This window comes from Manis javanica, chromosome 18, assembly GCF_040802235.1.
Source record: "Manis javanica isolate MJ-LG chromosome 18, MJ_LKY, whole genome shotgun sequence".
Lineage (NCBI taxonomy): Eukaryota > Metazoa > Chordata > Mammalia > Pholidota > Manidae > Manis > Manis javanica.
In genome coordinates this window covers 3,902,845-3,930,598 of record NC_133173.1, presented here as the reverse complement: position 1 = coordinate 3,930,598, position 27,754 = coordinate 3,902,845, and the positions used below count along the sequence as shown (strand labels likewise).

At 58.5% G+C, this 27,754-nt stretch overlaps 2 protein-coding genes across 15 annotated transcripts in view; one reads left to right on the top strand and one right to left on the bottom strand.

The window, feature by feature from the left end:
• Nucleotides 1–10: 10 nt before the first annotated feature.
• Nucleotides 11–14,354, bottom strand: FURIN (furin, paired basic amino acid cleaving enzyme). 6 transcript variants are annotated; one of them, XM_073227167.1, is made up of 17 exons: nt 14,205–14,223; nt 9,024–9,191; nt 7,368–7,701; nt 6,892–6,990; nt 6,695–6,790; nt 6,274–6,402; nt 6,093–6,169; nt 5,693–5,781; nt 5,010–5,182; nt 4,395–4,607; nt 3,836–3,936; nt 3,612–3,715; nt 3,404–3,521; nt 3,112–3,291; nt 2,571–2,695; nt 2,360–2,470; nt 11–2,156 (listed from the first exon to the last, which is right to left on the bottom strand). In XM_073227167.1, exons 3-17 carry the CDS (start codon nt 7,539–7,541, stop codon nt 1,549–1,551), a joined length of 2,397 nt encoding a protein of 798 aa, XP_073083268.1. In that variant the 5' UTR covers nt 7,542–7,701; nt 9,024–9,191; nt 14,205–14,223; the 3' UTR covers nt 11–1,548. The 6 variants fall into 6 exon arrangements, with proteins under 6 accessions (XP_073083268.1, XP_036856541.1, XP_036856542.1 ...); XM_037000646.2 differs by lacking the exon at nt 14,205–14,223 and adding an exon at nt 11,135–11,394; XM_037000647.2 differs by lacking the exon at nt 14,205–14,223 and adding an exon at nt 11,135–11,394 and having other exon boundaries at nt 9,070–9,191.
• A 6,435-nt stretch (nt 14,355–20,789) lies between these two features.
• LOC108385793 (uncharacterized) overlaps nt 20,790–27,754 on the top strand; it is a 29,560-nt gene continuing 22,595 nt past the window's right edge. For 4 of the 9 annotated variants that reach the window (XR_005056521.2, XR_005056520.2, XR_005056519.2 and 1 more), the window contains exon 1: nt 22,316–24,564. The gene's annotated coding sequence lies outside the window, so the exon portion shown is untranslated. Of the gene's footprint in view, nt 24,565–27,754 lie in introns of all 9 variants that reach the window. The other 5 variants (XR_012127208.1, XR_005056517.2, XR_012127210.1 and 2 more) reach the window with 5 other exon arrangements.

The following is a 27,754-nucleotide window of genomic DNA, read 5'->3' as shown; positions in this document are numbered from 1 at the left end:
GAGGCCAGGCCTGCTTTGCATAGTCTGCATGTTTAATCGCTTTAAAACCTCTAACATTATCTCGTGTCCATTAAATAGAACAACAATGCTGGGCCTGTTTAAATTACAAGAAAAAAATCACTGGGCACCAACCCAGTACCTTACAGAACCAGCCAGGCTGGCCACGAGGGTAGGGGATGAGAGGAGGGGCACCCCTGGGCAGGTGGCTGGGTGCCAGGGCCAGGGGAGAGAAAGAAAAGGGGTCTCCCAGGTGGGAGGGGACTGATTGTCCTAATGGGAGGGGTGCAAAGGCACGTCAGAAGAGGGGGACTTGAGGGGCAGGTCAGTGCTTTCTCCACCAGGACACAGTGTTGGAGGGGGCTCAGTGCCACTGCCTGCCCACCCCTGGCACTTACAGAACCAGTGACCCATGAGCCCTTGGCATGATGAACTCCATCGGCAGCGCCATGGCAGCCTGCCCCTCCCAGGTGAGTTCCCTTTCTTGGGCCCACCTGGCCCGCCTGCCTCTTCAGGACCTGGGGTTCAGCTCCCCCTCACTCCTCGGCAACAGGCTGCAGTCCCCCACACCTCAGGGCCAGGGGAGCCAGGGGAACAGCAGGGTGGACAGGGAGTAAGGGAAGGTGGGGGGTCCAGCTGCTACCCCCGTTAAAAATACAAAAAAAAAAATCGGCATCTAAAGTGAAATCATCACAAAGTGAAAATATATCCTCAAACAGCCCCTGAGATCCCCACAGGGGAAAGCAGCATTGGGTGGGAGGTGGGAGAGGCCGGCTGGGCCACCGTCCCTCCCCACCACCCACCCAGGGGCTCCAAGGCTGAGTGCCAACAGCCCAGGCAGCCCCGGGCTCAGAAAACAGGGACTTAGGCCCCAGCGGAAGGGGGGTGCCGGGGAGGGTGGTCAGAAACCAGCACGGGGCTTTGCCTGGGCCAGCCGCGCCCAGCGGGCTGCCAGCTGTGGAGGGGGTCAGAGGGACGAGCACACGCACACACACACACACACGTGTGCACAGCCTGGAGCACCTGCCCTGCCGTGAGCCCTTCCTTCACTCACTCCTGCCCGAGGCTCACCAGCCGTGGGGACAGGGCCAGGGATGCAAAAGCCCTTGGAGAGGTGGCCTTCTCTTTCCAGGACCGCCTAGGCCAGCGCCCCTGCTGCCTGGATGGGAACCATTATTGCTTTCGAGGACAGGAAGGGGCAGAAGTGCAGCCTGGGTCAGGAACCCCCAAGAGCTGGGCTGCCCCCACCTCACTCCGCAGGAGCTCCGCTGGGCCTGGGCCTGGGCCTTGGAAAGCTGCCCTAAGGGTTCACTCCTTCCTCCGGCACGGAGAGGGGGAGAGGGCGCTGGCGTGGGGGAGGCCCTCCCCTGGCCCCCGCTGGTCCCGGGGCCCCACCTCAGGTTGCCAGGTGGCCTGAGGGTATGGGAAGCAGTCTCTGCCCCTCTTGTCTCCCAGCTGGGGTCCAAACCCAGTCCCAAGATAAAAAAATACTTTGGTGAATTAAAAAGTGCCCGAGGGGGTGGGCCTGGAGGGGCGGGCAGTGGGCGCTCGTCAAAGGGCGCTCTGGTCTTTGATAAAGGCGGTCCTCTCGCCCCGGCCCTCGTCCTCTTCTGAGTCGGACGGGCCCTCCTCCTGCCAGGCCTCGGGGGGCAGCCCCTTGTAGGAGACGAGGCCTCGGTCCATGGCGTACACTTTCACCCCCCGGAAGCTGGAGCCCGAGCGCAGCTGCAGGACCAGGAAGACAGTGACGAAGACCAGCGCGATGAAGGCGCAGCTGAGGCCGGCCACCACCTCGGGCAGGTGCGACGGCGGCCGCCCGGCCCGGAGCCGCGGCCCCGCCCCCACCCCCACCCCCACTTCCGGGGGCGGCCGGGGCGGCGGCGGCGGCTGCTGCGGGGACTCGCGGCTGCTCTGGCTTTGCCGGGAGCATGTCAGCTGCACAGGGTCCAAGGAGGCGTGGCTGGGGCAGCTGAGGCAGTCGGTGGGGGCCAGCCCCTGGCATGTGGCACACGAGGTGTGGCAGGGAGCGCAGACGCTGGCCCGGATGGTCTCCACGTCGTTCTCCGTGCTGTAGTGGGTATCGAGGACTTGGGGAGTGAAGCCCGGCGGGCAGTGCTGGACGCAGCTCTTCCGGTGCAGGGAGAAGCCTTCCTCGCACACTGCCGGCGCAGAAGAGAAGGCGGTGTCAGTGAGTGGACTGGGGCCACAGGGCCAGACAAGCCCCCAGGGGCTCACAGCCCTAGAACCGGGGTCATCCTGAGGGCCGAGGGTCTTCAGACCCCTTTTCCTACTGGAGCTTTAGGACAGTGACCCTCTGTCCCCTCCAGCCTCAGGCCCCAGCCCCAACCACATGCTCACTGACCCACGCAGGCCTGGCTGGACGTGAGGGTCTTGCAGCCGCTGCTCTCCGGAGGCGCAGGCAGCCCCTCGGGGGCTGTGCCGTACAGCACAAGGGTGAACTTGGTCAGTGTCCCTGTCCCAGGGTCAGGGAAGAGGCAAGAGTTAGCACTGGCTGCGGCCCCCAGACCCGCCTGCTGGCCCCCTCGTCCCCCAGCCCTGAACAGCCCCCAGACCATAGTTGTTGGCTTCACTGGTGTTCTCGATCTCCAGGGCCCACTCGCCAGAGGGGTCCTCATCCCAGGAATGCGTTGTCATGAAGGCCCAGTCATTAAACCCATCAGCAGAGTAGTCGTGCGGCCTGGGGAGAAGGGCGCACACTCGTCTGAGGCCTCGGGGGGACCCCAGCCAGAGGACACCATGCCCACGACACATGAACCACACGGCTTCCCCCAGTGCAGTGAGACCCCAGGGGGCCAGAAATGCCTGCTGGCGCTGTTTCCCAGCAGGCCAGATGTTCACAACCAGAAGATTCTGGAACCATGCAAGGGAGCTATCCACGGGAAGGCACGCTACCAGCATTTCATGGGCAGAAGCCAGGGACTCCTGTGATATGGGACAGTCCCACAGGACAAAACCGTCCCTCCCAAAATGCCAACAGTATCCCCACTGAGAAGTCTTTGGTGGCCATTGGGTTTGTGTGACCCACCCAGAAGCGTGAGTGACTGCATGTGGGGTAAGAGTGAGGATGAGCCGGGGAGGGGATAGGGCAAGCACCTGGCAGCCAGCAGGGTGGAGCGGGTGCCCATGGGGCTGACCAGGTGGATGGCCAGGTCACCACGGCGATTGTAGGACAGAGTGAGCCTCGCCTGAGCATGCTCCAGCCGGGTGACGTGGTTGGGCTCCCCCAGGCAGGCGGCCACAGTCTTCCGCACCTCTAGCCGCTTCCCAATGTCCCTGTGCACAGAGTGCCACGATGGTCTGTCAGCCTGGCCCAGAGAGACCAGCTGGCACCCCCTGCAGCCCGCAGGCCCCGCCTGCCCTTCCCCAGCCAGGGCCCAAGCCTCACTTGGGCTCAGTGAGGATTTCGATGATGCACTTGCGCTGGGGCGCCACTGATGTCCAGTTCTGGGCCAGGGTCACCATAGCACCTGCGTCCAGCAGCCCGTAGCCATATGAATGACTCACTATGGGGCAGGGAAGGCGGCATCAGCTGGGAGGCACAGGGTGTCCCACCACCTTCCCCCAATCTTCCTACGGGGCCACCATGTCCTCACCTTTCCGGCCCACCCCATTGGTGGCCCAGTCGTTGGCATTGAGGTGGGCTGGCTTTGAGGTCCGTACCACCAAGTGCTGCATGTCCCGCCAGGTAAGATTCTTGCTGCAAAGGCGGGAGGGAGAGGCCAGGGGCTCAGTCTCTTCGGAGAGATGCTGGAAACCAAGGGCTGCCCTGCAGAGGGCACTGGAATGGCAGGGTGCCCCTCAGCCCCCACCCACTTACTTGGCCTCCAGCGTGAGAGCAATGATGCCAGCTGCCAAGGGGGCAGAAGCCGAGGTGCCCGTGTGAGACTCCGTACACTTCTGCCGCAAGTCAGTGGTCACCTACCAGGAGGACAACGGTGTTAGGCCGGGTGGGTGGGGGGAACCAGAGGAGCCACCTGCCCTCTCCTCTGCCTAGAGGCCCTGAGCCCCAACGATGGCATGGGAGCCCAGGCCAAGGCACCTCAGTCCCAGCGGCCACCTTGCTAACTCGCTGTGGACAGGCCAACACCTGGCCCTGTCTGGGCTCCAGTTTCCCAAGGAACAAGGGGTAGGACTAGAGGCTGGAGATCGTTACGGGCAATACCTGCTTTTAGGGAGAGTCTACACTTCCCAGGGGCTTCAGACAGCTCCAGGGCCTCCACCAGTCCTAGACAGTCCCGGCTCCCATTCCACCAGAGCTGAGCCACTATCACCCAGCCATGTGGGGTGGGGGGAGGCAGATGAGGTCGGACAGGGGGCCCGGGGCAGGGCCAGCAGGCAGCCCCATCTTCCCTGCCCCCACCCAGGCCAAGACTCACAATCTGCTTCTCGTTCTGGTTGCCGCTGCTGTAGGTGGTGGCCAGTGTGGACGAGCAGGCCTCACTGTACCAGGGCACGTTGCCAAACTGCGTGGCGCTGCTGATGGACAGCGTGTAGATGCTGTTGGTGTAGCCATCGCAGTTACAGCTGTCATGCTCCCGGCCCCCGTTCCCCGAGGCCCAGACGAAGATGGAGCCCAGCCCCCCACGGCCCTGTGGACAGAGAACAGGGTGCGGGAGGCCCGGTGGGTGGGTGCTGCTGGAGATGGGGAGGGCTGGAGGGGATTTCTTGGGGAACCCTCTAACCCCCCCTGGTTCCCCTGAGATCCCTGATGGTTCAAAAATAGTACTACTACCAAAATGCTTGGAGTGCTGATTCCAGGAGCTGGAATTATAGGTGACTTTTATTTATTTTTCTCTTTTTCTATTAATTTCTAAGTCCTTCTAGTCCATTAATGTTCTAACAAACACGCTTTGTGTAAAATTAAAACTAAACACAAGAATAAACAAATAGGAACAGAAAAACCCAGGAAGAAAGCTATGGAAAAGCCAGCACGCAGCTTGCTGCCAGAGGCTGTGCCTGGTCACCAGGGCTGGGCCGGGTGCCCCCCTCACCTGGCTGACCCCACGGAAGAAGGCCTCCTCGGCAAGACGGGCCGGCCCGTCCACGGTCTTGCCATCATCCTCGGGGCCCCAGCTGGCACTGTAGATGTGGATGTGGTTGGGGTTCAGGCCCAGCGAGCGCGCCTCCACGGCGTCTGTCACTTCACCGTCCAGCATGCGCACCCCTGGCCACAAAGGGGGTCGGGGAGAGGGCTGCTGTGTGGGCCTGGCTGCCAGGTGCCCCCCGAGAGCACCCCTAGCCCTGCACCAGAGGACGGACAGGGGAGGAGAGGGGCTGGTGCTGGGAAGCCCTGAGCCCGACCTCCCCGGCCTGCCTCTGCCTTTCACAGACAAGACCCGGGGTGGGGAAAAGAAAACAGCCCCTGCTCTCAACCACACATTCTGGGTGAGAAGGAGTCTCTGGGCTCCCATGGAGCGGGGTGATCAAGGCCTGCTGTGGAAGGACTCAGAGTGGGTGGTGAGGATTTAGGGAGACTTCTGTTAAGAAACATCGCGCCCCATAGCACAGGGCCATCAGCATTTTGAACTGCTAAGAACCCTTTGAGGAATAGCCATGTGGTCAAAAGGATTCACAGTGGGAAAGTGACAGGCACTGGCCAGATGGGAAGTAGGTGGAGAAAATCCCCCCCAGCAAGCACCCCCCCGAAAGACAAGCTGGTCCAGGCCGCACCCACCTCCAATGCGGGCATTGTAGGCCACGCCCACGCCACAGACGCCGTTGTTGGCCACCGCGGCCACCTCGCCTGCACACCGGGTGCCGTGCCTGCCGGGACAAGAGCACAGCATTAGCAGCAGGCGGGCCACAGCAGGGCAGCTGGAGGAGCAGGAAGCGCCAGCACATCTCTCCATCCGTGACCACCGTCCCCCATGCATACACGACCCACTCCCACCCGCTCTACTCAGCCTGTGGCCAACTTCCTCCAGCCAACTCTCCCTCAGAGCCCCAGCCAGAGCCCAAGCCTGCAGGAGAGACTTCAGCCTCCAGGGCGGGCCAGGTCTTAGCCCAGGACTGGCCCTGCTTCCTCAGTGGGAGAGAGGAAAAGGGAGGCAGAGAGCAGGCCCGCCATCTCTTACCTGTTGTCATTCATCTGTGTGTACCGAGGCTGGGGGTCAGGGTCCTGGTCGTTGACGTCAAAGCTGGCCCCGGGATCCTGGAAGGACACGGCCACTGTTAAGAGCAGCCTGACCCCACTGGCAGAACAGGCCTGTCCCAGGCACCCCTCGCCTGCGGCCACTCCCTCCCCCGCCTCCTCACATAATTGCCTGCCAAGTCCGGGTGGTTCTTCTCTATGCCGTCGTCCAGAATGGAGACCACAATCCCATGCCCAGTGAAGCCCTGGGCCCAGGCCTCCTTCACATTCAGGTCCCGCTGGGCGGCGCCGGACTGCAGAGACACCCCACCCATCACCTTGGCACATACCTGAAGAATCCCTTTGCCACCCCAAAACCTCCTTCTCTACCCACCCCACTCCTGAAACACCACCACTGGTTGTCTGGGCCCTATGGAAGTGTAAAGAACTCTGGGAGGGCCAGCCCCAGGCTTAGCCAGCTGGGCAAGGGAGAGACTGCTCTGCAGACAGAAAGAGGAAGAATGAGAGGTGGCCTCATCCTTTCCAGGGACCCCTCCAAGGTTGGATGCAGCTGGGAGGGGGACCCAGGGCACGGAGGCCACCTACCAGGTACCACTGCTGGGGAAACTTGGGGTCTGTGGGCTCCTGGTACAGGTCCCGTTTGGTCCTGCGCTTTGCCACCTGCTGCTCCAGCCACTGTACCTGTGAGGGAGAGACAGTGTGGGTGGAGGAGCGGGGTGCAGAGAGGGGTGCTCCTGAGAGCAGAAGGGAAGGGTGGCGGCGGGAGGGGCTGGGGCACTCACCTGAGGCTCCCTCTGCAGCCGGGTGTGCCGCAGGCGGTGAGGCAACAGGGACCGCTTCGTCACTGCTCGATGCCAGAAGTGGTAATAGTCACCGAAGATCTGCAACAGAGCAGGGAGCCTGAGCTGGGCTTTCCACCTGTCAGTCCCTAGGAGGGGCAGGAGACAGAGCAGCCTCACGACGGCTGGGGCTGGTGGGGCACCTGCTCCTTGCCCAGGACCCAGTAAGAAGGTGTGGGGACCGAGGGAGACTCACTCTCCTGGGGATACGCTGGTTCTCCCGCAATCTATGCTAGAAGGCCAAGCACAGGACAAGCTGCTGTTCCCGTTCCCCCAGCCACCAGGAACATGCCTGTTACCCAGGTGCCCCTGAAAAGACACCTCACAATCCTGCTCCTGGTGCTGAAACCCTGCCCTCACCACCCCGCACCCCCTGGCAACATCCTATGTCAAGGCCAGCAGGTGGTGAGAACACCTACCTGGCCCAGGTTGAGGAAGCCATGCTTGCGTGCCACGCTGTCAGCCACAGCAGGACCTCCAGGAATGCACACAGCCCAGGTGTTGGTGAAGACCTGCTGGCCACGGGCATCAGCAGCCAGCAGGACCAAGACTCCTGCTGCTACCACGCATAGCACCCAGGGCCTCAGCTCCATGGAGGGGACAGACGGCTGGGACCCCGGAGCCCCCGTCTTCTAGGCCTGGTCACAGGGCCTCGGCTCCCGCGGACCCGTTCACTGCCTGTGGCCCGGGGCTGACTGGTGGGGACATGGGGCTGAGACGGGCAGGGCTGCGGGCGGAGGAGGTCTGCCAGCTCTGAGGGGAACAAGGGCAGAGAGGAGGGGACAGTTAGTCCCTTCCCAGCCACATGCTGATGCTGCTTCCACCCGACAGCTCCATCTGGGCCTGAAGGGGGCCCTGGGGGGAAAGGCAAAAATCCAGCCCCCAGGGTCAGCCAGACAGATGGACCCCCTCCACACACACACACTCCCGATCCTCTCTCCACACAAGAATACGGAAGCGGAATGAAGGGCGCCAAGGCCTGAGTCACTCAAAATCAGAAACAACTGAATAAATGCTCGCCAGAATCACAATAAAAAAGATGGGTTATAAAGCTGTATGTACACGATCCCAGATTGTTTTTTAAAAACCATTTATACGTGTATATTTATATATAACCACATAGCAAAATCTGGAAGGACACATGCTCAAATGTTAACAATGGTTCTCTCAAGATGGTGAAAATTACAATTGTTATCTTCTTTGTGTCACTGTGTATTTTCCAAATTACCTAGGTATGCTTTATAAAGGAATACTGTTTTTTTCAAGGGTAGCATCTACAAGGCCCCCTCGGGTTTCCGGGTTCAGCAAAGCAGACCCAGCCAAAGGGAGCTATCTGCAAAGCCCCAAGGCCCGGGGGAAGAAAGCACGGGCAACCCGAGGTGGGATGGGGGTTTTGGAGGTGAGCATAGGGGGTGGCAGTGGCTTCGCCTACTTCAATGGCCCAGTCTGGCAGCCATCAACAAAGTCAGGGACCCAGGGTCTTTTTACACTGTTTACTGGGGAACTCGGGTGCCCAGTCCTGCCTGCCCTGCCAGGGCCTGGAGGCCCCTGGCCACCCCCTCGCTCACTCCACGCCCACCAGCCTTGCGTAACCTGAGCCGGGCAGCCAGGGCAAACACTGGCTGCTGAGCCAGGAGCGCCAAGGTGAGGCTGAATCAATAGTCCGCGTGTTGTTTTTCCTCCTTCAGCAAACAGACAGCAGGACCTCGGGGCCACATAACTGTCCCCGTATGGGCCCCTAACTAGCCAGAAGCCAAGCCCCTGGGATAGGACAAGCTGGCGCAGTCCTAATGGGGCTGCAGGAGGTATCCTGTCTCAGTGCCAAGCTTGTTGAGCAAAGCACCTTCCCACAGGCCCCGATGCCCCCACCACTCCCGGAGCCCAGCCCCAAAGGAGGCCACTTTGCGGGGTGGTAAAATGCAGCTCCCCACCTCAGCCCTGGGAACCCTTGCTTCTCCAGGGCCGCCCTTAGCCACAACCAGCCTCCCTGGCTGCTCCGACTGCAGTCCCACCCTGCAAGCTGCGGGGACTCAACACACAATTCCTGGAGTATTTTCAGTTTACACCAAAATAACCTGACAGCTGATGGCAGGAGGCATCGGCGATGCAGCTCCTCCTCACCCCGGATGGGCAGAGTCCACAGGGCTCCCAGACGGGCCTGGAAGCCACAGCCCCATGACGCCTTGGGCGGCCAAGTTCCAGAAAGCAGGTCTGAGTAATGGCTGGGCAGCAGACATCCGGCCCTAGGGGGTGAAGGGACCCCAAGCCCCTCATTTAACAGAGGATGTAGGGCCCTGGGGGCAGAGCCGGATAAGAAAGCAATCCCTTCTCCCTTCTTGCCTGGCACCAGAATAGCTGCCTCTTGGGTCCAGATATGAAGCAAAGCCATCCCCCAAACCCCCGACCACAGTGTGTGAGTCCTGCTGAAGCACCCACATCAAGAATGGGTTCACCTGGATGAAGCCCAGGTTCCAGAGCACAGTGGATTGAGCTGCAGTTCCATAGGTTAAGGTGATTAACCAACCATTTACCTTGCAGCACCGGGAAAGTGAGCAGGCTTCAGACACAACCGACCAATCCCCACAAAAGGGCCTGCCTCACTCTGCCCAGCGTCACCCTTGGTGAGCGAGCAGTGGGTATGGCTTCCACAGGGCCCCCAGACCTCCCGACAGCCTTGCTTCAGCATCCTGGAGGGAGGGAGGACCCCCTCCCAAAGGAGCAGGCGTGGAGAACAATGAATGAATGGGCTTCTCCCCACCCCCATCCCAGACTCTGACTCACCCTCTGAGTCCCAGTTCTGCCTAAACGCCGAGACGAGCTGTATTTCTAACCTCACGAGATGCCCTCTTACGCGGGACTCAGCTCCGGCTGTGGCCACAGAGAGCCATGGGTGCTCTCCTGGCCGTGTTCCTGGTAAAGCCCTTCTCTCCAGTCCCAGGAACCACCCAACACAGGCAGCCACTCTAAGGCACCCAAACTGAACCCACCCCCGGGTCCAGCTGCCGTTTCCCAGGCACTGGGGGTCAGCTGTGGACAGGGCTGCCTGGGAAACCCCATCCAGTCTCTCCAGCACAGACACCAAGCCAGGTTCTGCTGCAGGCACTGAAACGCTCCTCTGAAATTCTGACTTTCAGTCCCTGCTTGACTGTTCATTTGCTGTATAATCTTGGACAAGTCACCTCCTCTCTCTGGGCCGCAGTTTCCTTGGTACAAAGTGCTAGGCCAGAGGTTTTCCATCTTTTTCTAGAGCCGCAGAATCCTTTCTAAAAAATCAAATCTTACGTGGAAGCCCAATACAGTAAACAGTAACACTTGGGCCACTCCGGTTGAGACAGGTCGGGCTTGGCTACTCCCCTATGCTGTGTCCACACCTGGCCAGCAGCAGCCCAGCCCTCACTAGGCCACATCACCTGAGTCCCCCTAGCCCCAGCGCACCAACCCTAGCTTCCCAAGTCAGGTAGGTTAATTCAAGCACCCTCCGGTCCAGGAGGGTCTGCACCCCCGGGGCAAGGGGGTGGCATACGGCGACAGAGCGGGTATCGACCTGACAAGTGACCGCTGTCAGACCTGTCTGGCAAGCAGGCCGGCGACCCCGCAGGGATCGCAGGGGTCGCGGCCGGCCGACCAGGCACCAGGCCTCCGCGGGAAGCAGCCCCAGAACCTACCTGGGCCAGCCTCCCAGCGCCCCGGGTCCCGCACCTGCGCCTCCCGTCGCCCAGGTGCACGCGCGGGCGAGGCCCGGTCCGTAATAGTCCCCCGCCCGGCGGGAGCTCGGGCCCTCCCAGCCGCGGGTGGGCGAGCCGGCTGCGGCCGGCGGGGAGGCGGGAGCGCCCGGCGCCTCCGGAATTCTCTCCCCATCCCGCCCCGGCGGGGGCCCCGCAGACGCTTCCTGAGGTCAGAGGGCTCGCCCCGGCTCCGAGCGGAAAAGTACCGGCCCGGGGCCGGGCCCGGCGCGCTCAGGTGGGCTGCGGGCCGCTCCCCCCCTCCTCGCGGCTCCACCCTCGGGCCAGCCCGGCGGCCGGGTCTCCACAACGGCCGGGAGCCGGGCGGCGGGGGCCCGGGTCGGCGCTGCGTCGGCGCCCGGGCCGCGGCGCCCGCTCCCCCGGCAGAGCGGCCCAGTCCCCGGCGCGCTCGGGCCCGGCTCGCGGCGCGCTGCCTCCCCCGGGCCCGCGCCCCGGCCGCTTACCCTGGGGAGCCCGGGCGGGGAAACTTTTCCGGGCGAGCGCCGCGGCGGCTCGGGCGCCCCTCGGCCGAGCGGAGAGCCCGGCGGCGGGGCCTGGGCTCCGCGCGGTGCCCGCGCCCAGCAGCAGCAGCAGCAGCAGCAGCGTCACCGCGCGGGGGCGGGAGGCGCGGCGGAGCGGCCTCGGCCCGGCCGGCGAGCAGGGCAGGGCTCGGCCTGGGCTCGGGCTCCGGCGGGCGGGGGCAGCGGCCCGGCCGCGGCGGCGCGGCTTGTTTACTCCGGCCGCTGTCACGGCCGCGGCGGCCGCGCTCCGCCCCCTCCGCCGCCGCGCCCCTCCCCCGCGCTCCCGGGCCGCCGCCGCCCCGCCCGCCGCCCGCCCATGCCGCTCGGAGCGGCGGCCCCGCGGCCTTCCGGGCGCCCGCGGCCTCCGGCGCGCGGCAGGCAGGGGCGGGCAGGTACCGGGCCGGCGCTCCCAGCGCCCCAGGCCCCGCTGCCCGCGCCCCCGGCCTTTCGCGCCGGGCGCCCCCCGAGCGGGCGGCGGTGGAGACCGGGCTGGAGCCCTCGCGACGGGCCTGGGAAGTCACTCCGCGCTCACCCGGCTGGGAGCGGGGCGCTGGTCCCCGCCTCCCGCCTCCCCTCCCCTGGGCCGAGAACTCGGGCATGACCGGGTTAAGTGCCCCGGGACGTCCGCCCGGGGGGCCCCACCTAAGGCCGCAGGGCAGACCTCCTCACCGCCTGCCGTGGGCGCGGCGGTTGTTTGCGTCCGTATGGACACGTGCCTGAGACGAACAAGTAGCCCACCACCTTTTACTTTCTTTTTGTTTTTTAACTTTTTGTTGTTATTTACACCAACCGCCTCCGGGCACCAGGGCAGTCACGTCACTTCTCTCCCTGTTCTGTACAATTTAATGTCAGGCTGACATTATTAACCCCATTTTACGGGTAAGGAAACTGAGGCGCACGGAGGTTAAAGAATCTGCCCAAGATCCCACAGCCTGCAGGCCTCGGAGCCTGGGAGAGATCCGGGCTTTGGCGAAGCCGGAATCCAAGCGACTTGCAATACACCAGCCGGCTCCTCTCCCTCCCTGGGTCCTGCCCTAGAAAACGTCTGTGCCGCTTGGCTGAGGCCACCGCTGCTTGAGCTGAGAAAGGAAAGGGGAAATGTGGTCAAGAGCTGCACGGGGCTCTGTTATTACAGGGTTGCAGAGCGGCGTCTGCCCATCCCTTCCTGCTCCCTGTGAGATGGCCTGGCAGCGCGGTATTGTCCCGTGGCCCCCCTGACATAGGTTTGGGACAATGGCGAACAGCACACACGGCACCGCACAGCGCTTATACGAGCCAGGTCCCCTGCTCAGCTCTCCCCATGTGTTAAATCTTCCTCACCACTAACCCCATAATCTATGTTCCTGTAGTCACCCTTATGGTCTCCATCTGTGTTTCGCAGAGGGCACTGAGGTCCAGAGAGGCTGAGCAATCAAGCTAACCTAACTGACCGCATGGCAAGTCAACCGGCAAACCTGGTTTAGATCCCTGTGGCACTATTTCATATTGTGCCCTGTAGACAAATTCTCAGAGCCTCAATCTACCCCGCTGTAGAATGGAAATAATATCCAATGAAGGGCACGAGGTACCATTTGGGCACCCTTGCAAATGCTGGTAACACTGGAAACTCACGGAAGAACGTAGGGTCCTGAAAGCTGGGCTGGGAGCTAAGTCCGACCGGCTCCCTCTCCCGAGCAGGACCTCCCCCCACAGGAGCTGAGCGTCTGAGGAGCCACGCTGGGGTGGCCCCCACCATCACCAGGCTTAGTTGGGAGAAACAATACTAAAGCAGTCAGACTGGGGCAGGAAGTGAGTCACAGTTCTTCCTTAGTCTGTGTGCAAGACGCAGCTGATGGGAAACAGGGACAGGGCTGGCCCCACCTAGCCTCGGGGTCCCCCAGGGCCCATCCCACTTGTCCTCTGGCCTAGAAAAAGAGGTCATCCCAGGGAGAAGGCAGTGCTGGCTGCCTGGAGGCCCCTCACCAGTCCTGGAGGCTGGCCTCAGGGGAGGCTGCCTAGGTCTCTGGAGGGGGAGGGGCACACCCTGTCTCTGATGGCTGCCACCCCTGCAGAGCCTGCCCCTCCAACCCTGCCTTTGGCATAGGGCTCAGAAATGCATCGCTGAGGGGAGGAGAGAGCACAGGGCTGAGCAAGTGAGCACCTGTCCCTGCTTTGCCCAGAGCATCTCCACCTTTGCCCTCACTTTAGTTTCTTCTATGATTGCATTTTGCAACACTTCAGTTGCTAAGAAGAATTTGGAAGGCACCCCCCTTGAGAGAACCCGGCTGTCCCAGCTGGTGACTGCTAGCCAACCTCTAACTTCATCTCCCTGAAAGGAGTCCGTGGACAGGTATTGTTCTCTTTATCACCGTGAAGGCAAGGAGGCTCAACTGCCCCTGGAGCCCAGGTCCCATTTTGGGGCCTCAGGAGCCCAAGGGCCTGTGGATCTTAGTTTATCAGTTTTACACAGCAGTTGGTTAGTAGGCCTGGGACGCCATGTGACAGCAGCCTGGAGGGGAGACAACCTGTGGGAAGGAGCCAGGCCTGACAGGTGAGGCCTTGGGAAGGATGGGGCCTCACAGGCGCTCCCACCTTCCCAGCAGGGCTCTTAGAAGAAGGATCCAGCCAGCCAGGCTGCTCTTTTTCCTTGAATTTGGGGCTAATCGGGGAGGCTCCTAGAAGTGACCATAGTCCTCTGGTCAAATCCACCGAATCAGCCTGACCCCAGGCACCCCCGTTGTCCTCTTGGAGTGATGTGGGGGTCCTCGTCTCCCAAAACAAACCACCACTCTCAGGCACCTCAAACAAAGCCTTCAGCAGCAGCATCTACACCTGGGTTTGATTAAAATGTCTACACCACAGTCTCACATGCCGAAGGGTGTCGAACTGGTGTCTCCTCTGAAAGGGTGGGGCTTGAGAGCTTTCTGTTTTCTCCTTTTTGCTTATCTGCATTATCAGGAAAGTCTACAGTAACTTTTATACTAAAATAATGAAGCCTTTAAGTCATGCAAAATTGAATAAAGCATGCCCATACATCACCGTTCAGCTCCAGAGCACCTGGGGTCCGTCCTGGACACAGCTGGGGTGGCAGTCAGGCTCCTCCCATCCCATCACAGGGCAGGGCCCTTCCAGGTCTGGCCGAACCACTTCAGGAAAACCTCCTTTATGTGACGGCAGACGGTGTCTGTGGGTGGGGGGTGGAGCTAGAAATGATTTGGTGGTGACATATCTGGTCACGCTGGGACAGGATCCCTGTGTGGCCACCCCTGCTCATCTTTCAGTTACAGGGGTGGGTCTGCCTTACCTTTTCCCCTCTGGCTCCACCACACCCAAAAGCCACTGTCAGTTCAATGGCTTCCCTCTGCCCACTGCGTGTCTTTCTGCCTTGCTTTCAAAGCCCAGCCAGTGCTGCCCACACCAAGCTTCTAATAGGCTGGTGGACGTTCGTTGAACACCTGCTGATCTGGGCCCTGGTGCGTTGGAGCTCAAGCTGCTTTGAGTTTGCCCAGGGCTCACCCCTGGTAAAGCTGGAAGGAGGCCCCCAAGACGCAGCGGTCAGTTACCATGACTACTCATTCGCCAGAGCTCTGTCAGCCTTGGCACTATTGACACCTTGGGCCAGATCATTCTTTTTGTGGGCTTGCCCTGTGTGCCAGGGGATGTTTAGCAACATCCCTGGTCCCTAAACACTGGGTGCCAGTAGCACCCCCACCGTCCGTATGACAACCTAAAATGTGCCCAGACATTGCCCAATGTCCCCTGTGGAGCAAGACCATCCCCAGCTGAGAACCGCTGGTCCAGACTGAGGTGTGAGCACAGCTCAGGAGGGGTCGGTGTGCCAGCGTGAGGCAGTGGGGGCGAAAACTCTCAGATCCCACAGGGCCTGGCATGGCAGGGCACGTGCTCAGGGCGAACGATCGGGCGTGTCCAGAGCCTCCAGTGACACCACTTTCAGTGATGTTAATGGTACTGCTGCAGAGAGGAGCCGTTGTGTTGATCGCACTCTGTTCACTGAGGTGGGGCAGCAGATGAGTCAGCGTTGCATTAGATACGTATCTGGAAAGCCCACTGGTGGGTGCTTGGGGAAGAGGAACAAACAGGGAGGTGGGAGGACCCTTCTGGGAGCGATGGATATGTTCATCATCTTGATTGTGGTGGTGGTTTCATGGGTGTGTACAAATTGCAAAAGGGATTGAGTTGTACACTTTAAATATGTGCAGTTCACAATGTGTCAATTATATCTCAATAAAGCTGTTTTTCGAATGTATTTGTTTAAACTTCAGTGCTTGAAAGGCATTATTTTGAAAATCCAGTGTTAAGTAGCCCATTTCTTGCCTGGGCCAGATAAATGGGAGGTGCGGGGGTCACTGTAGTACATAAAAAGAAAACAAAATAAAGGAGAACCCCATAGTGGGCCTCAGGACTCACCTGAGAAAGGAGGGAAAGGGGTACTGGGACATCCGGTGCACGTGTCCCTCCTCAAGGCCAGCGGGAGCCTGTCTGCCGGCTTGGAGGGAGCACCAGAGAGTCTCTCCCTTGGATGATGCTATCAAACCATCATGTCTGGAACCATATTATCAGGGGATTGGGAAAATAAAATAATAAATGTAGTACTGGCTGCCAGGAAAGGAACAGATGATTCTGGAAATTACAGGCTCCTCCACTAACTTTAATCTCTAAAATAAACATTGCTGGGGAAAGAAGTCAGTTAATACCTGAAGGAGGGCCGGTGCCACCCCTTAACGGGCACAGTACACCTGGGGGGCGAGAGCGGTGGCAGGAGTCACCTGCCTTGAGCTGCCTGCACCTTAAAGGCGCCAGCACCACTTGTGCCCAAGGGGGTGCACTTGGCAGGAGGGGTGCTGGAAATGCCCAGGAGGGACAGCTGTGGGTGGCAAACAATGGGAGTCCTCTCATGACACTTGGAGTGTGTTTTAGCTGACAGAGGTCTCTACTGAGGTTCTCATGAACCCCTGAGTGAGGCCCAGGGCAGGGAGGAGACTTGTGGGTTAAGCGATGTGTGTCAAGAAAACCTCTGCTTGTGGAAGGTTGATTGTGCACCAGGCATTTCATTCATTCATTTATTCCTGAGAAGTTGATTGAGCACCTGCTAGAGGCAGGACCTTCCCCAGTGCTCCATTTGTGGTGGGGGAGGCAGCCAGCAGGTTAATAAGAGAAGTTCAGATCATCTTAAGTACTCCGGAACAAAAATAATAAAGAGGGTACCATGGTAGTGCCTGCAGGAGGGCAAGGGCTGGCCCTGGGGTGCGGTAAGGGAAGGCCTCTCGGAGGAGGTGGTATGTGAGCCGAAGTGAAGGTGTGAGCTGGCATCCCAGGCAGGGGAACCAGAGGGACACAGGCCTGGCACAGGAGCTCGTGTGTGTGGAGAACAGAAACTGCTCAGGCGACAGCGGGAAGAGACGAGGTGGGATCCTGCGCAAGGGCTGGGTCATGGAGCACATGGCAGGCCTGTCAGGGTGCTGGATTTTCAGAGCAGTGGGCAGCTTTAGGAGAATGTTATGAATGTACCCTTTTTAAAACTCTCTGACTATAGTGGGGAGAAGACACACGGGGATAAGAAGCCCCACAACAGGCCTACACAGGAGGTACCAGTAGGGCCTCCCGTGTTACACGAGAGGTTGGGACCGGCTTCGGGAAGTCCAGGGGCTGTGATGACTCAGTCAGCAGGGCCGGGGGCTCCCGCACAAGCCCAGGGGGGTGGGGTGCCACACCTTGGCCTGGGAAGCTGGGGCCTCCAGAGGCCGAGAGCTGTCCAGGGCAGCCAGGCCTGGGGCCCCACTGTCCAGTGGCTTAGGTGGGCTCAGGGGCTTCCCCTGCAACCACACCTACATGGACATCTTTAGCAGGAGACTTGGCAACAAGGATGCTTCGAGTTAAGAGCTACAGCTCAGAAGGGCTCGTTCGCTCATTCTGAGGCTGGGCTGAGTGCCTTGTGCTGACTGCCTCGTTTACTGCTGGCGGTGGCCCTGAGGCAGGCACTATCATTGATTCCCTTTTGCAGATTAGGAAACTGAGCCCTAGCAAGCTTCCTGGGCTGGGGGCCGGGGTCACATCTAGGATTTGAACCCAGAGAGCCAGAGCAGAAAGCCCACACGCTTGAAGCACTCAGCCTTCTGTCTCTGGTAGAGGGCAGGCTGTGGCTGAATCAGAGGCGGATTCCCCCAGGCGCCGTGATGTGGGTGGCTCAGCTGTGATTCACTTTTGACTTTTTCTTGGACAGGCTTGTTCACCTGCATTCTCCCAGTAGCACACGCAGACGTTTCCATAATGTGTGTGCCACTGAACCATGGAACTGCCCTTCCCACACTCAAACCTCAGAGGGGGCTGACCAGCGTGCGGGTTGCCAGCCCAAGCGGGGGCTCAGGTCCAGCTCTGGAACTCATGTGAATGCCCCCTGGGCAAATGACTTAACCCTCTGGGGCCTCAATTTCCTTATCGGTAAAATGGGGTAAAGCTACCTAGCTCAGCAGGTGCTCAGCACAGTGCCTGGCCAGCAATGGTGGCTCCTGTGACAAGTCACGTCCTTCTCCTTCTGAGGCTCCTAGCTGGCCCTGGCGGCTTTTCTGGCCCAAACCCAGGCTTTCATGGAAGAAATCTCTGACCTCACTGCAGCTCTGCTTTTGGTGCTGTTGGGTTATGGTTTCCTGCATGAGATTGCTGCCCACCTCCTCGCACTGCTGTCTGTGCTTGGAGCAGGCTTTGCTGTGGCCTGGCCCCTGCACGGCCCACGAAGTGCCTTGGACTCATTTTGCAAGCTGCTTGTCCCTTTGACCTCTTGCCTCTGAGGCCAGAGGTCAGCAGACAGTCTTCCGAGGAAGGACTTCCCAACTGGCTCACAGACGTGCAGAATAAGTGGGCAGCCTGTGGGGGCAAGTAGACCAGGCTGGCTGAAGCTGCTGGGGCCTTGCTGGCATTGCTGCCCTGCGCTGATCCCTGCTTAGTGGCTGGAGGCTCTAGAACCCCTTTCTGGCCGGCTAGTGAGCTCTGCTCCCCAGTGGGCACCGGGCAGTCTGGCCACACGGGGGCAGGGGCCGCTACTATCTCCCAACACCAGCCACATCACAGGGCTTGCCAAGCTGTCTCCTCACAGAGTCCTGGTAGGGCTGATCTTCCTGACCTCCTCATTTTTAGAGAGAAGAAATACTTTCCAGATAATAGTCTGGGAAGATCGCTCTCCTGGGGAGCAACAGGCTCTTTACCACTGACAGTGGGTCTCTAATTTGAGCCTCACATGTTCCGTTTACGGGAAAGGGACTCCTGCAGCCTCCACAGTGCTGACGGAGGTGGATTACTTTTGTTCTATTAGGTATACCTTCCTTCCTCCAGCTCTTACGTGACCACCAATCCAAAATGACTCAAGGTCAGAACTATGTAGATAAATACAGACAGGGCAATTTTGCCACCTCTGCCCCTTCTGTGCGGCCCCCACCACACCTGAGAACCAATATTTTTTAGATCTGACTTATCCTTCCAGTGTTTCTTTCTGAAAAAAGAAAAAAATATATTTATATACACACACATATTTATCTCCCTCTCTCTTCTTTTACTCCCCTCTTTTACCAAAAGGTAGCTATTACAATCTGTTTTTTGCTTAGCAATACATTCTGGAGAAATTCACATAGTAAACATAAACAAAACCATAAACTCGATACAACACACTGACAACACTGGTTAAATGGGAAGGATGATGTTGTTGGCTAGAACCAAATTGCCACCCGCAGCGACAGGGGGCTGACCAAGGAGAGCAGCCCTCCCTTTGAGTGTGACGTGCCTGTGGAGGATGCCGGGTGCTGGGGAATGACTCAACTCTCCCACCACTTTTCTCTAGTTTGAATTACGGCAGTACTTGTGTTTGCACAGTGAGCTGTTACATCACTTGGCCTTCACTTGGCTTCAACGCATCATTTACGCATTAAATCCGCCTCTCTTCTTTTCTTGTTAGCCAGCAGCAATTAAAAAGGACTGCCGGATGCCAACACAATCATAAACACAAATGCAAACTCGGCAGCGAAATCCTATGTCAACAGAAGATTGTAAGGTGGTCAGGCTGACAGTAATGATGATGAAAATGATCGTACTGGCCAACATTCACTGAGTACTTGCCATGAGCCAGCAGCATGCTAAGAGCTTTACGTGCAGGGTATTAGGTAATCCTCCGAGCAGCCCTGTAAAGTAACCACAACCCATTTTACAGACGAGAACATTTGGTCTCAGCAGGATTAAATAACTTACTTGAGTCACATGTAGAGGAAGTTGTAGAGTCAGAATCTGCACCTTTGTCAGGCTGACCCCAGAGACCCTGTAAGTGCTGGCGGCTGGCGCAGGGACCTTACTCTGCTCTTCGCCACCAGGTCCTGGCCATAACTGCTCACCTTGGCCAGACCCTGCCGTGCTGGGCTACACAGGATACGTGGGGCGTGGAGCAGACACATGGCAGAAGGGGAGTGTGGGGTCCACAGTCGCCACCGGGGAACTCCCAAGGGACCCTCTCCCTGCAGTCCTGGCTGAAGGTGCGCCAAGTCTTCACATTCATTCCCCTGCCTCCTCTCTCAGTGTCAAAGCAAATAAACACACATGCCAATACTGCCATTTAGAAGATAATCCATGTCTGTGGCTCGCACAGTGACACTTTTTCAGGTCCTGGCAAAAGACAGAGTTCTGAGTGTTCCCGCAGCGTCCCTGGCTGGCTGCGCTGGCAGCGCTGGGCCATGCCCAAGATAAAAGTGCGCCTCTGTGGCCATCACCTCCCTGTGGCCTTCCAGCCCCCCTGCTCCCGCCCTGCTCACTTCCTCTCCCACGCTGTCTACTGTCACCGCCTGTGTTTGTCCCGTCCTGGACCCGTCCCTAAACCCCAATGCAGCTCAGCAGGGGGCTGCACGTCCAGGAGAGAAGATGGTCAGTAAGCCTGGAGCTGAGCCTCCACCCAAGCTTAGCTACCCAGTCACAGAGTCTGTCTGAGTTCCATATGCTTCCTGGGCAACAGGCATATTAATAGCTCCGTGAGGAAGACCATGACCCAGGGCAGTCCTGCTGGCAGCTAGCTGCTTTCCTGTGTTGTCACCCACGGGTGGGGGTTTGGCCATCAAGGATTAGGTCAGGAAGGGTCCATCAGCCTGCCCGGCTGACGCACACTAAGGTTTACATAACCAATGCCAGGGCCCTCCCAATATCTGGGGACCCCCACTGCCTGCCAAGGATTTCCTCCTGGGGAGGGTCCTGTGAGGCACTCACTGGCCCAGGGGAGCAGGGAGGGCACCATTCCATGCCCACCTGTACACCTTCCTCATATCCAGGCCTGAGAATGCGGACACAGCCCCCACCCACCAGCCCTTTCCGGTAAGCCTCTTACTCCACGTAGTAATTTGGTTTCTGTTTTCCTATATTAATACAGTAGTTGCAAAGAGGAAGTCACCTGTCTTTTTGGCTCCAGGGCCTCTCAGAGTTCCATAAAGTCTGGTCCCATCATGCAGTTCCCGTGTGGTCTCCACCTGGCCTCACCATGGTTGGATTTGGGAGTTCTTTTCATCTGGGTGTGAGCTTCTTCTAGAATCCAATCTCCTATTTAAAAAAATTGGCTTCTTGCATGAGAAAAAGCATTCATATGGAAGCCTGTGCCTTCTTGACCTCATCCAGCTCCCCAGTTCTGCACCAGGCTTCTTTGGCACCAGCACCCTGGCCTCCCTGCTGTTCCTCTATCACTCCAACCACATTCCTGCCTCAGGGCCTTTGCACTGGCTCTTCCCTCTATCTGCCCCTCTCTTCCACATCACCACATCATTAGCCAGCTCATCTCTTTCAGGACTTGGCTCGGAGGTCACCTTTGCTGCCTTCAACACGTTAAAATGCAAACACAGCCCTCCCCATGCCCCTTGCTTAATTTTACTCCATAGCACATTCACCACTGGAATACTCTACACTCTCCTTATTTGTTCATTTCTTCCCCTACTACAATGCCAGCTTGACACAGGGAGGCGTTTTTGTGTTTTGCTCACTGCTGTCTCTTCAATGGCTACAACAGTGCCTCGCACATAGTAGGTGTTCCATAAATGATTTCATTGTAGAAAACTTGAATTTGCATAAAAACACAAAGAAGAAATAAAAGATGCCTAGAATTCCCAACTTTTCCAGCTGAGCTCCCCATTTCTGAAGGCTTTTATGTAGAAACCGAGCATCCCTTTGGTGAGGGGCTGAGGAAATGATGTATGTACTCCATGGAGGTGGGGTCCCTACTCTTGGAGACATTCTGCGGCCCTGCAAAGTGCTCTCTGCTGCCCCAGGTCATTGTCTGTGACTCAGGGCTGCTGGCCAGCACAGGGCTTCCTCCTTGGCCGTCAGCACTGGGTGGGAAGTCCTACCCACCAAAAGGTTTGGGAAACAGGGCAGAGCAGAGCCACTCATTGGAGCCGCATGAGACTGCCCCAGGAGGGAACACGGCAGATACCTGCCCAGGTCTGGCAGATGGGGACAAAGGTGGGACTGGACACTCCCTGGCCTGGCTAAATTGAGGAACGTCAGGCCATCCTCACATCAGATGTGTCCCCATCTAGCTGCCACAATGTCTGAGTTGTGTCATTAGAGAGATTCAAGTTTCTGCCTTCAGAACGCACTCCTGGGAGTACCAGGTGCCCTGTCACGGCAGCAGCACGATGCAGGTCGGGATTTGTGTGTCAGCACACGGTGGGGCCCAAGCGCATGTGAGACTGGTAGTGGGGGCATGCAGAAGAGGGGCACTGCCAGCAAAGCAGGCAGCGCAAGAGCCCTGTTCTCCATGACAGGGACCCTCAGAACCAAGGGCCTCACAACAGCAGTGGTGACCTCACAGGTGAACCCCAGGCAGGCGCTGGAGCAGCTTATCTGGGACAGGATGTGGCTGTGAGACGCACAAACCAACACACGCTCTCCTCTCGACGGCCGCATGAGTTCTCCCAGGACTCAGTTTTCCCAGAAACGGGGTCACTGGGGCACCACCCCTAAGGGGAGGCTTTGTGGAGTCCCTTGAGGGTTCACTGGGGACGAGACACTTGGGGGTTCATAATCATGGTGAACACAGAGCTCATGTGCCACCACCTGTGTCCTGGCCCACGGCAGACGCCGCGATCCACCCCCATGTGGCTGGGGAACCCTGCCCCCCACTGCCCCGGACAGTCCCTGCTAACCTACAGGATGTAACGGGTGCTGCCCATCCCTGGGGGCGGGTGAAACAACCGTGTCCTCACAGCGTCCGGACTCCTCAGATGAGGAGATGTGGCCAAGGTCACGCAGGCGTTACTGGGGAAGGCAGGTGTGGGGCTCTGGTCTTCCTGCTCTGGGTGCAGGGCTGTCTCGCCTGTGGCTAGACAGCTGGCCGGGGACACAGGCCCAGAGGAAGAAGCCACTGTAGCCTCACATGTCCACAAGCTCAGAGTGTGAAGTCCCAGGGGGTGCGGGTTGACCTTATAAAATGTGGACTTTCTGGGCTCCGTGAGTCAGCAGAGCAGTGGTGAGCCGATGTCAGGGCGGCGGGAGCCCAGAAAGAACATGGTGGCTGGCCCAGCAGGTCCGTGTGTGCCTGAGGCCTGCCCAGGTCCAGGGCGAACTCCCCAGCACCCCCGACAGAGGTAGCCAGGCCCGGTCCAGGCGACATGCCTTGGTTCGGGCTGGGCTCTGCACTGGGCAGGTCATCTCCACGCTGGGTCTCTGGTGCCTGACCCATCAGTGAGGGAGCCGTGGCGTAACGTAATGAGCCTCGGTTTCTTCACCATTAATTGGGGCTGAGGAAACCTCCCCCGCCGAGATGTCACACATGCGGGATGAACCACAACGCCCTGCACACAGCAGGTGCTGGGGCACCTGAAGGTCCCTCAGGACCTCCCAGCCTAGGAGCCCAGCCTGGGACCCAGCCTTCCTGTGGGAATCCGCCTGCTGCACGCCTGTCTCTGTAGTCGCCAGGATGGACCTACCTTGGCCAGCCTTGGAGGATGAGAAAATTGGCTTCTCCTGAATTTGGGGAAGGGCCGGAGATGAGGGCACTCCTCTTTGAGGAGCCCAGAAAGTCCCAAACAGCTGAGCCCAGGGTCCCTGTTCTGTGGCCTCCTTGTGTGTGTCAGTGGTGGGGGGCTTCAGGGTCCCCTGAATCTCCATGGAGGGAACTCCCAGTGTGGCTGGCCAGCCAAGGACTGGGCGGGGGGCTCAGGAAGAGGTTCTGGCAAGAAGAGGCAGGTAACTGCCCACCTCTGGCTTCCCAGGGGCCTGTTTCTGGAAACTTCGGCTCCTGTGTGCCCACCTACATCACACAAGGGATGCTGGGGAAGGGACACTGGTGGCACTGCTGGGCAGGAGGAAGAGCTGGCTTTGTTTTGTCCAGACTGTTTTAAAACAAAAAATGGTCCATAATGCAGTTTTAAAAGAAAAAAGGAGCTGGTTATAAAATAGAAGGTATAAGTGAAGTTTATATGTATATAGTGAAAAACTGACCGGACAGGCTGACAGGGCTGTGTCCTAAATCATAGGCTTGAAGCTGGAGTTTTCTTTTCTCGTTTGTGCCTTTCAAACTTCTTGGCAGTGAACTTGATTTGCTTTTATCATCAGAATAGCAACAGTAAACACCACCATCTTTAAACAACAGCACGTGAAGCCTGCGGTCTAGGCTCCAGCTGTGAGCAGAGGGCCGCTGAGGGCGACTTCGGCTCCCCCTGCTCCCCATGGATGGTGACCCGCAGGCAGGGCTGAGGCCAGCGGGTTTCGTGTCCCTCAGGCCACGGTGGACGCCTCCTTCCCTCTTGACGAGGGGTCAGATCCAGACCTCTCCCATCCCCCAGGCCTGAGGGCTCCTGAGGTCCTGCCAGCCACCTTGCTGGCCCACTGGCGTAACTGTGGCTTTGTCCCACCCCCACCAGGAGGCCCACTCCCCGCCTGCCGGGAACTGGGCCAGGCGGACGGACGCGGTGACAAGCAGCTGTGACGTCTCCCCACTTCCTTCCACCTTCCCTGCTGCTGAGTCAGGGTCCCTTTGGGGACAGATGGCGGGATGTGGCAGGACGCTGGGCAGCCCCCAAGGACTAGGCAGGCTTCAAAGAGAGGAAGGAAGCTTCGAGGAAAATCAGTGAATAAGCAGAGACGGTCTGTGTCCCCATGTGTCCCCGTGTCCCTGTCCTGGGCTTGGTTCTTTGCAGGGTCTCCTCTGGGACTGCGGCCACAAAGCCTGGTGGGCACCCCAAATGCTCTCGTCTCAGAAGTACAGTCTCTTGACCCTCAGCAGATCCCTCTGTTTGATACGCCCTGACCTGAGCTCCTCACAGCGGCCGTGACATGACAGATGACACCGGGAGCTGGCAGACACCGCGAGGTGGCACCTGAAGACCTCTGCTTAATCTCACTGCCCGCAGATGAGTCATGTGAGCAGCCCACCGGGGTGAGGGTGAGGAAGGGGCCTGAGCTCAGAGGTTCTCAAACAAGGGCTGTCGTTTCTCTCAAGTCTCTCGGCCTACACTCTCCCCGGGGCTCCCGGCTGAGTCTGTGGAGGAGCTCTCAGGGGGAGCCCTCGGGGGCTGTCTGTCCTCCCAAAGGCTCTGGTCCTGCCGCCACCTCTCCCGTCCTGCTTGCTAGACCTAACTGACGATCCACTTGTATTTTGTGTGTTTCCATTTCCATTGCATGACTGTGTCATAATTTGATGGTTTCCAGTTCCCTCCCAGTGCACTCACCTGAGAGCTTCCGCAGACTTACCTGGGGGAGGCACAGGGAGAGCTGCCTGCAACTTGGCAGGACGCCCCATCACGTTCCTGCCAAGCGGCCTGACCGATCTTTCCCTCCACCAGCCGTGCCTTAGACTGGGGTCCACATTTGAGAGCACCAGCTTTTTTTTCCTCTTGATTCTGGCCAATCTGATAGGTGAGACATGATATCTCACTATTGTTCAACTTACGTTTCTCTGACACCAGCAGGGCAGAGCTTTTCTTCAACGAATTTCTTTTTCTATGAGGGGTTTGTTCACAGCCTATGCTGAACTTTTCTGTTGGGTTGGTTTTGTGTTTTCTCTTGGTTTGCAGCAATCTTTTATATATTCTGGAAACTGATCTCCTGCTGGTTGTAGGTATTGCAAATATCTTCTCCCAGACTGTGGCATTTTGTTAAATTTTGTTTGTGGTGTTTTTTGTTGGGCTGAAGATGTGAGTGTTAATGCCATCAGACTCATTAATGTATTCCTTTACGGCTGATGCTTTTGGTACCTAAGAAATGCTTCCCTATCGAGGCACAAGGGGGCTTTCCCAGTTGCTGGTTGGGTCGTATTTCTTGGTCTGGGTGCTGGGTACAAAGCTGGGTTCACCTGAGGAAATTTTATCAAGCTGCACGCTTATGACATGCACTTTCTTTATGCATGTTGTAATGAACAAAAAGTGTACTTAAAAAAGAAACCATTCCTTACTCTGAAGTCATAAAAATATTCTAGATTTTCTTCTCCATGTGTGAAGCATTTGTTATTCACATGTAAGCCTGGAGTCCACCTGGAGTCGGCATGTGGTGTTAGGTGGGGCCTAAGTGTACCTGTTCCCTGTGGATCACCATTTGTCCCAGCACCAAGTATGAAGAGCCTGTCTTTTCCCTGCTGGCTGGCGATGCTCCTGTCACGCAGCAAGTTCTCGTTTATGCAGTTCTGCCTCTGGGCTCTTCTGCTCATTTCCTCTCTTTGCAGCCTGATGCCAAAGCTGGTGTGCTTAATTTCTTTAAAAAGTTTTAATATCTGGTAGGACCCAGTGGAGGGCTTCAAGACAGGAAATGATATAGTCACAACGATGCTGTGACAAGGTCACTCTGATGAATGGAGAAGGATTTTAGAGCCCAAGGCCAGGATCGGGGTCCAAGCGAGAGGTGAGCAGCTCAGCAGCAGGTGGTGGCCGAGAGGGGGTCTGACGTGGACGTGTAGTGGAGGTGAAGTGGCTGGGATTCGCTGTTGGACTGGAAAACCTGAGATTGAAGGGGACTTGGTTTTTGGCCAAAGCAGCTGAGAGGATATGGTGGTGCCATTTGCTGACTGGGAAAAACCTGGGTGAAGCTGACAGGCAGGCTCTCCGAGAATGCCCATGAACGACTGAATGAACGAAGGCGGTGGGCAGGCGGGAGAGCAAGCAGTCCCTGTGCTACCTCCTGTGGCCCTCAGCCTGAGTCCTCAGGGTGAATAGGGCACCACCCCGTTTCCCTGCACGGTTGTCATGTCCCCCAGGCAGGGCTGTCAGCTCGTCTTCCCTGCTGTGTGGCAGTGCCCCATCCCCGGCCCTGAGCTGGGACCCCCAGAAGCTTGGTCCCAGGACACTGGCTCATGGAAGGCTTCCAGTCCCCGGGAGGCCCAAGGCTTCTGGGGGTCAGAAGCAGGCCCCTTAGGCTGCAGGTCCTGCTCTACCACTTGCCTCCCTCAGTTGGTGGTCTGGGGGAGTCTTCGTGTCATTTTGGAGGTCTGAGCCACTTGCCCGGATGAAGCACCGAGTCCTGGGCATCCCTGGGGCGTGCGGGAGGCACTGCTGAGGAGAAGCTCACAGCCTCAGTGGCCCTGCTTGTGGCTGGGGGCTCAGACCTGGACAGTTCTGACCGGAGAGTCTCTCTGTTTACAGTCTGCCACTGGCTCATCGTCCCCAGCTGTTATGAAAACACCTTTAGTTCATGAAGAGTGGAAACTGCATCTGAGCGCGCGAGCTGAGTCATTTCTCTGAGCAGGCCTTCGGCCGGGCAGCCTTTTGGCCAGGCCTGGGGTGGGCTCTGTGTGGGTCTGCATTTTCCTCGGGGACAGCCCCAGGTGGCTGGGCAGGCCCGCTCAAGCCCCAGGGCACGGGCTTCACTCGGCTACTCATTGAATCAGAAGTGATTTAAAGCCCCTTCCCAGTGTTGAGAGTGGAGCCCCAGAATGGCTGAAGAGAAGGGAGGGACCCCAGAGTTCTCAAGTCCCCACATATCTAATGGGGGTACAGAGGGGCGAGGAGCGGGGAGGAGGGAGAGATGAAGGGGCGATCTCAGCTTGGGGGGCAGTTTGGGCTGGGTCTCGCCCTGCCTATGCACCTGGGAACCCCCAGCCGGAAGCTCTGTCCGTCCTGCCATAACCCTGGCCGGAGGTGGCCTTCAGACAGGGGCCCAGCATGGCTCTTGGAAGAGGAGGGGGAAGGAGGCGGGTACAGAGGAAGCCAGTTATTAAGCACAGCACCTACCTGGTGACAAGGCCTCGGCTAGCTTGTTCTCAGCCCCACGCCTCATGCCTGGTCCAAGGACCCTGGCCCCTTGCCGGCCCCACAGCCTGGGCTGGTGCCCTCACCTCCCCAGCATCCGTCCTCATCTGCCAGCTTATCTTCCTCATCTGGCCTCAGGGTTGCTGTGAGTGTCAAGCAAAAATACATAGTCAATAAATGGCCCCTCATGCATGTTTTATAAATAGGAACAACGCAGTTCACATTTATTGAACAGCCGCTGTGCCAGGCTGTGTGCACAGCGTTCTCTTCGGGTCGCTCCTTTGATCCTGCTGGCACCTTTGAGGCAAGTTCTCTTTTTAGTCCCATTTCATATAGGAAGAAATCGAGGAGATGTTAAGTAACTTGTCTGAGG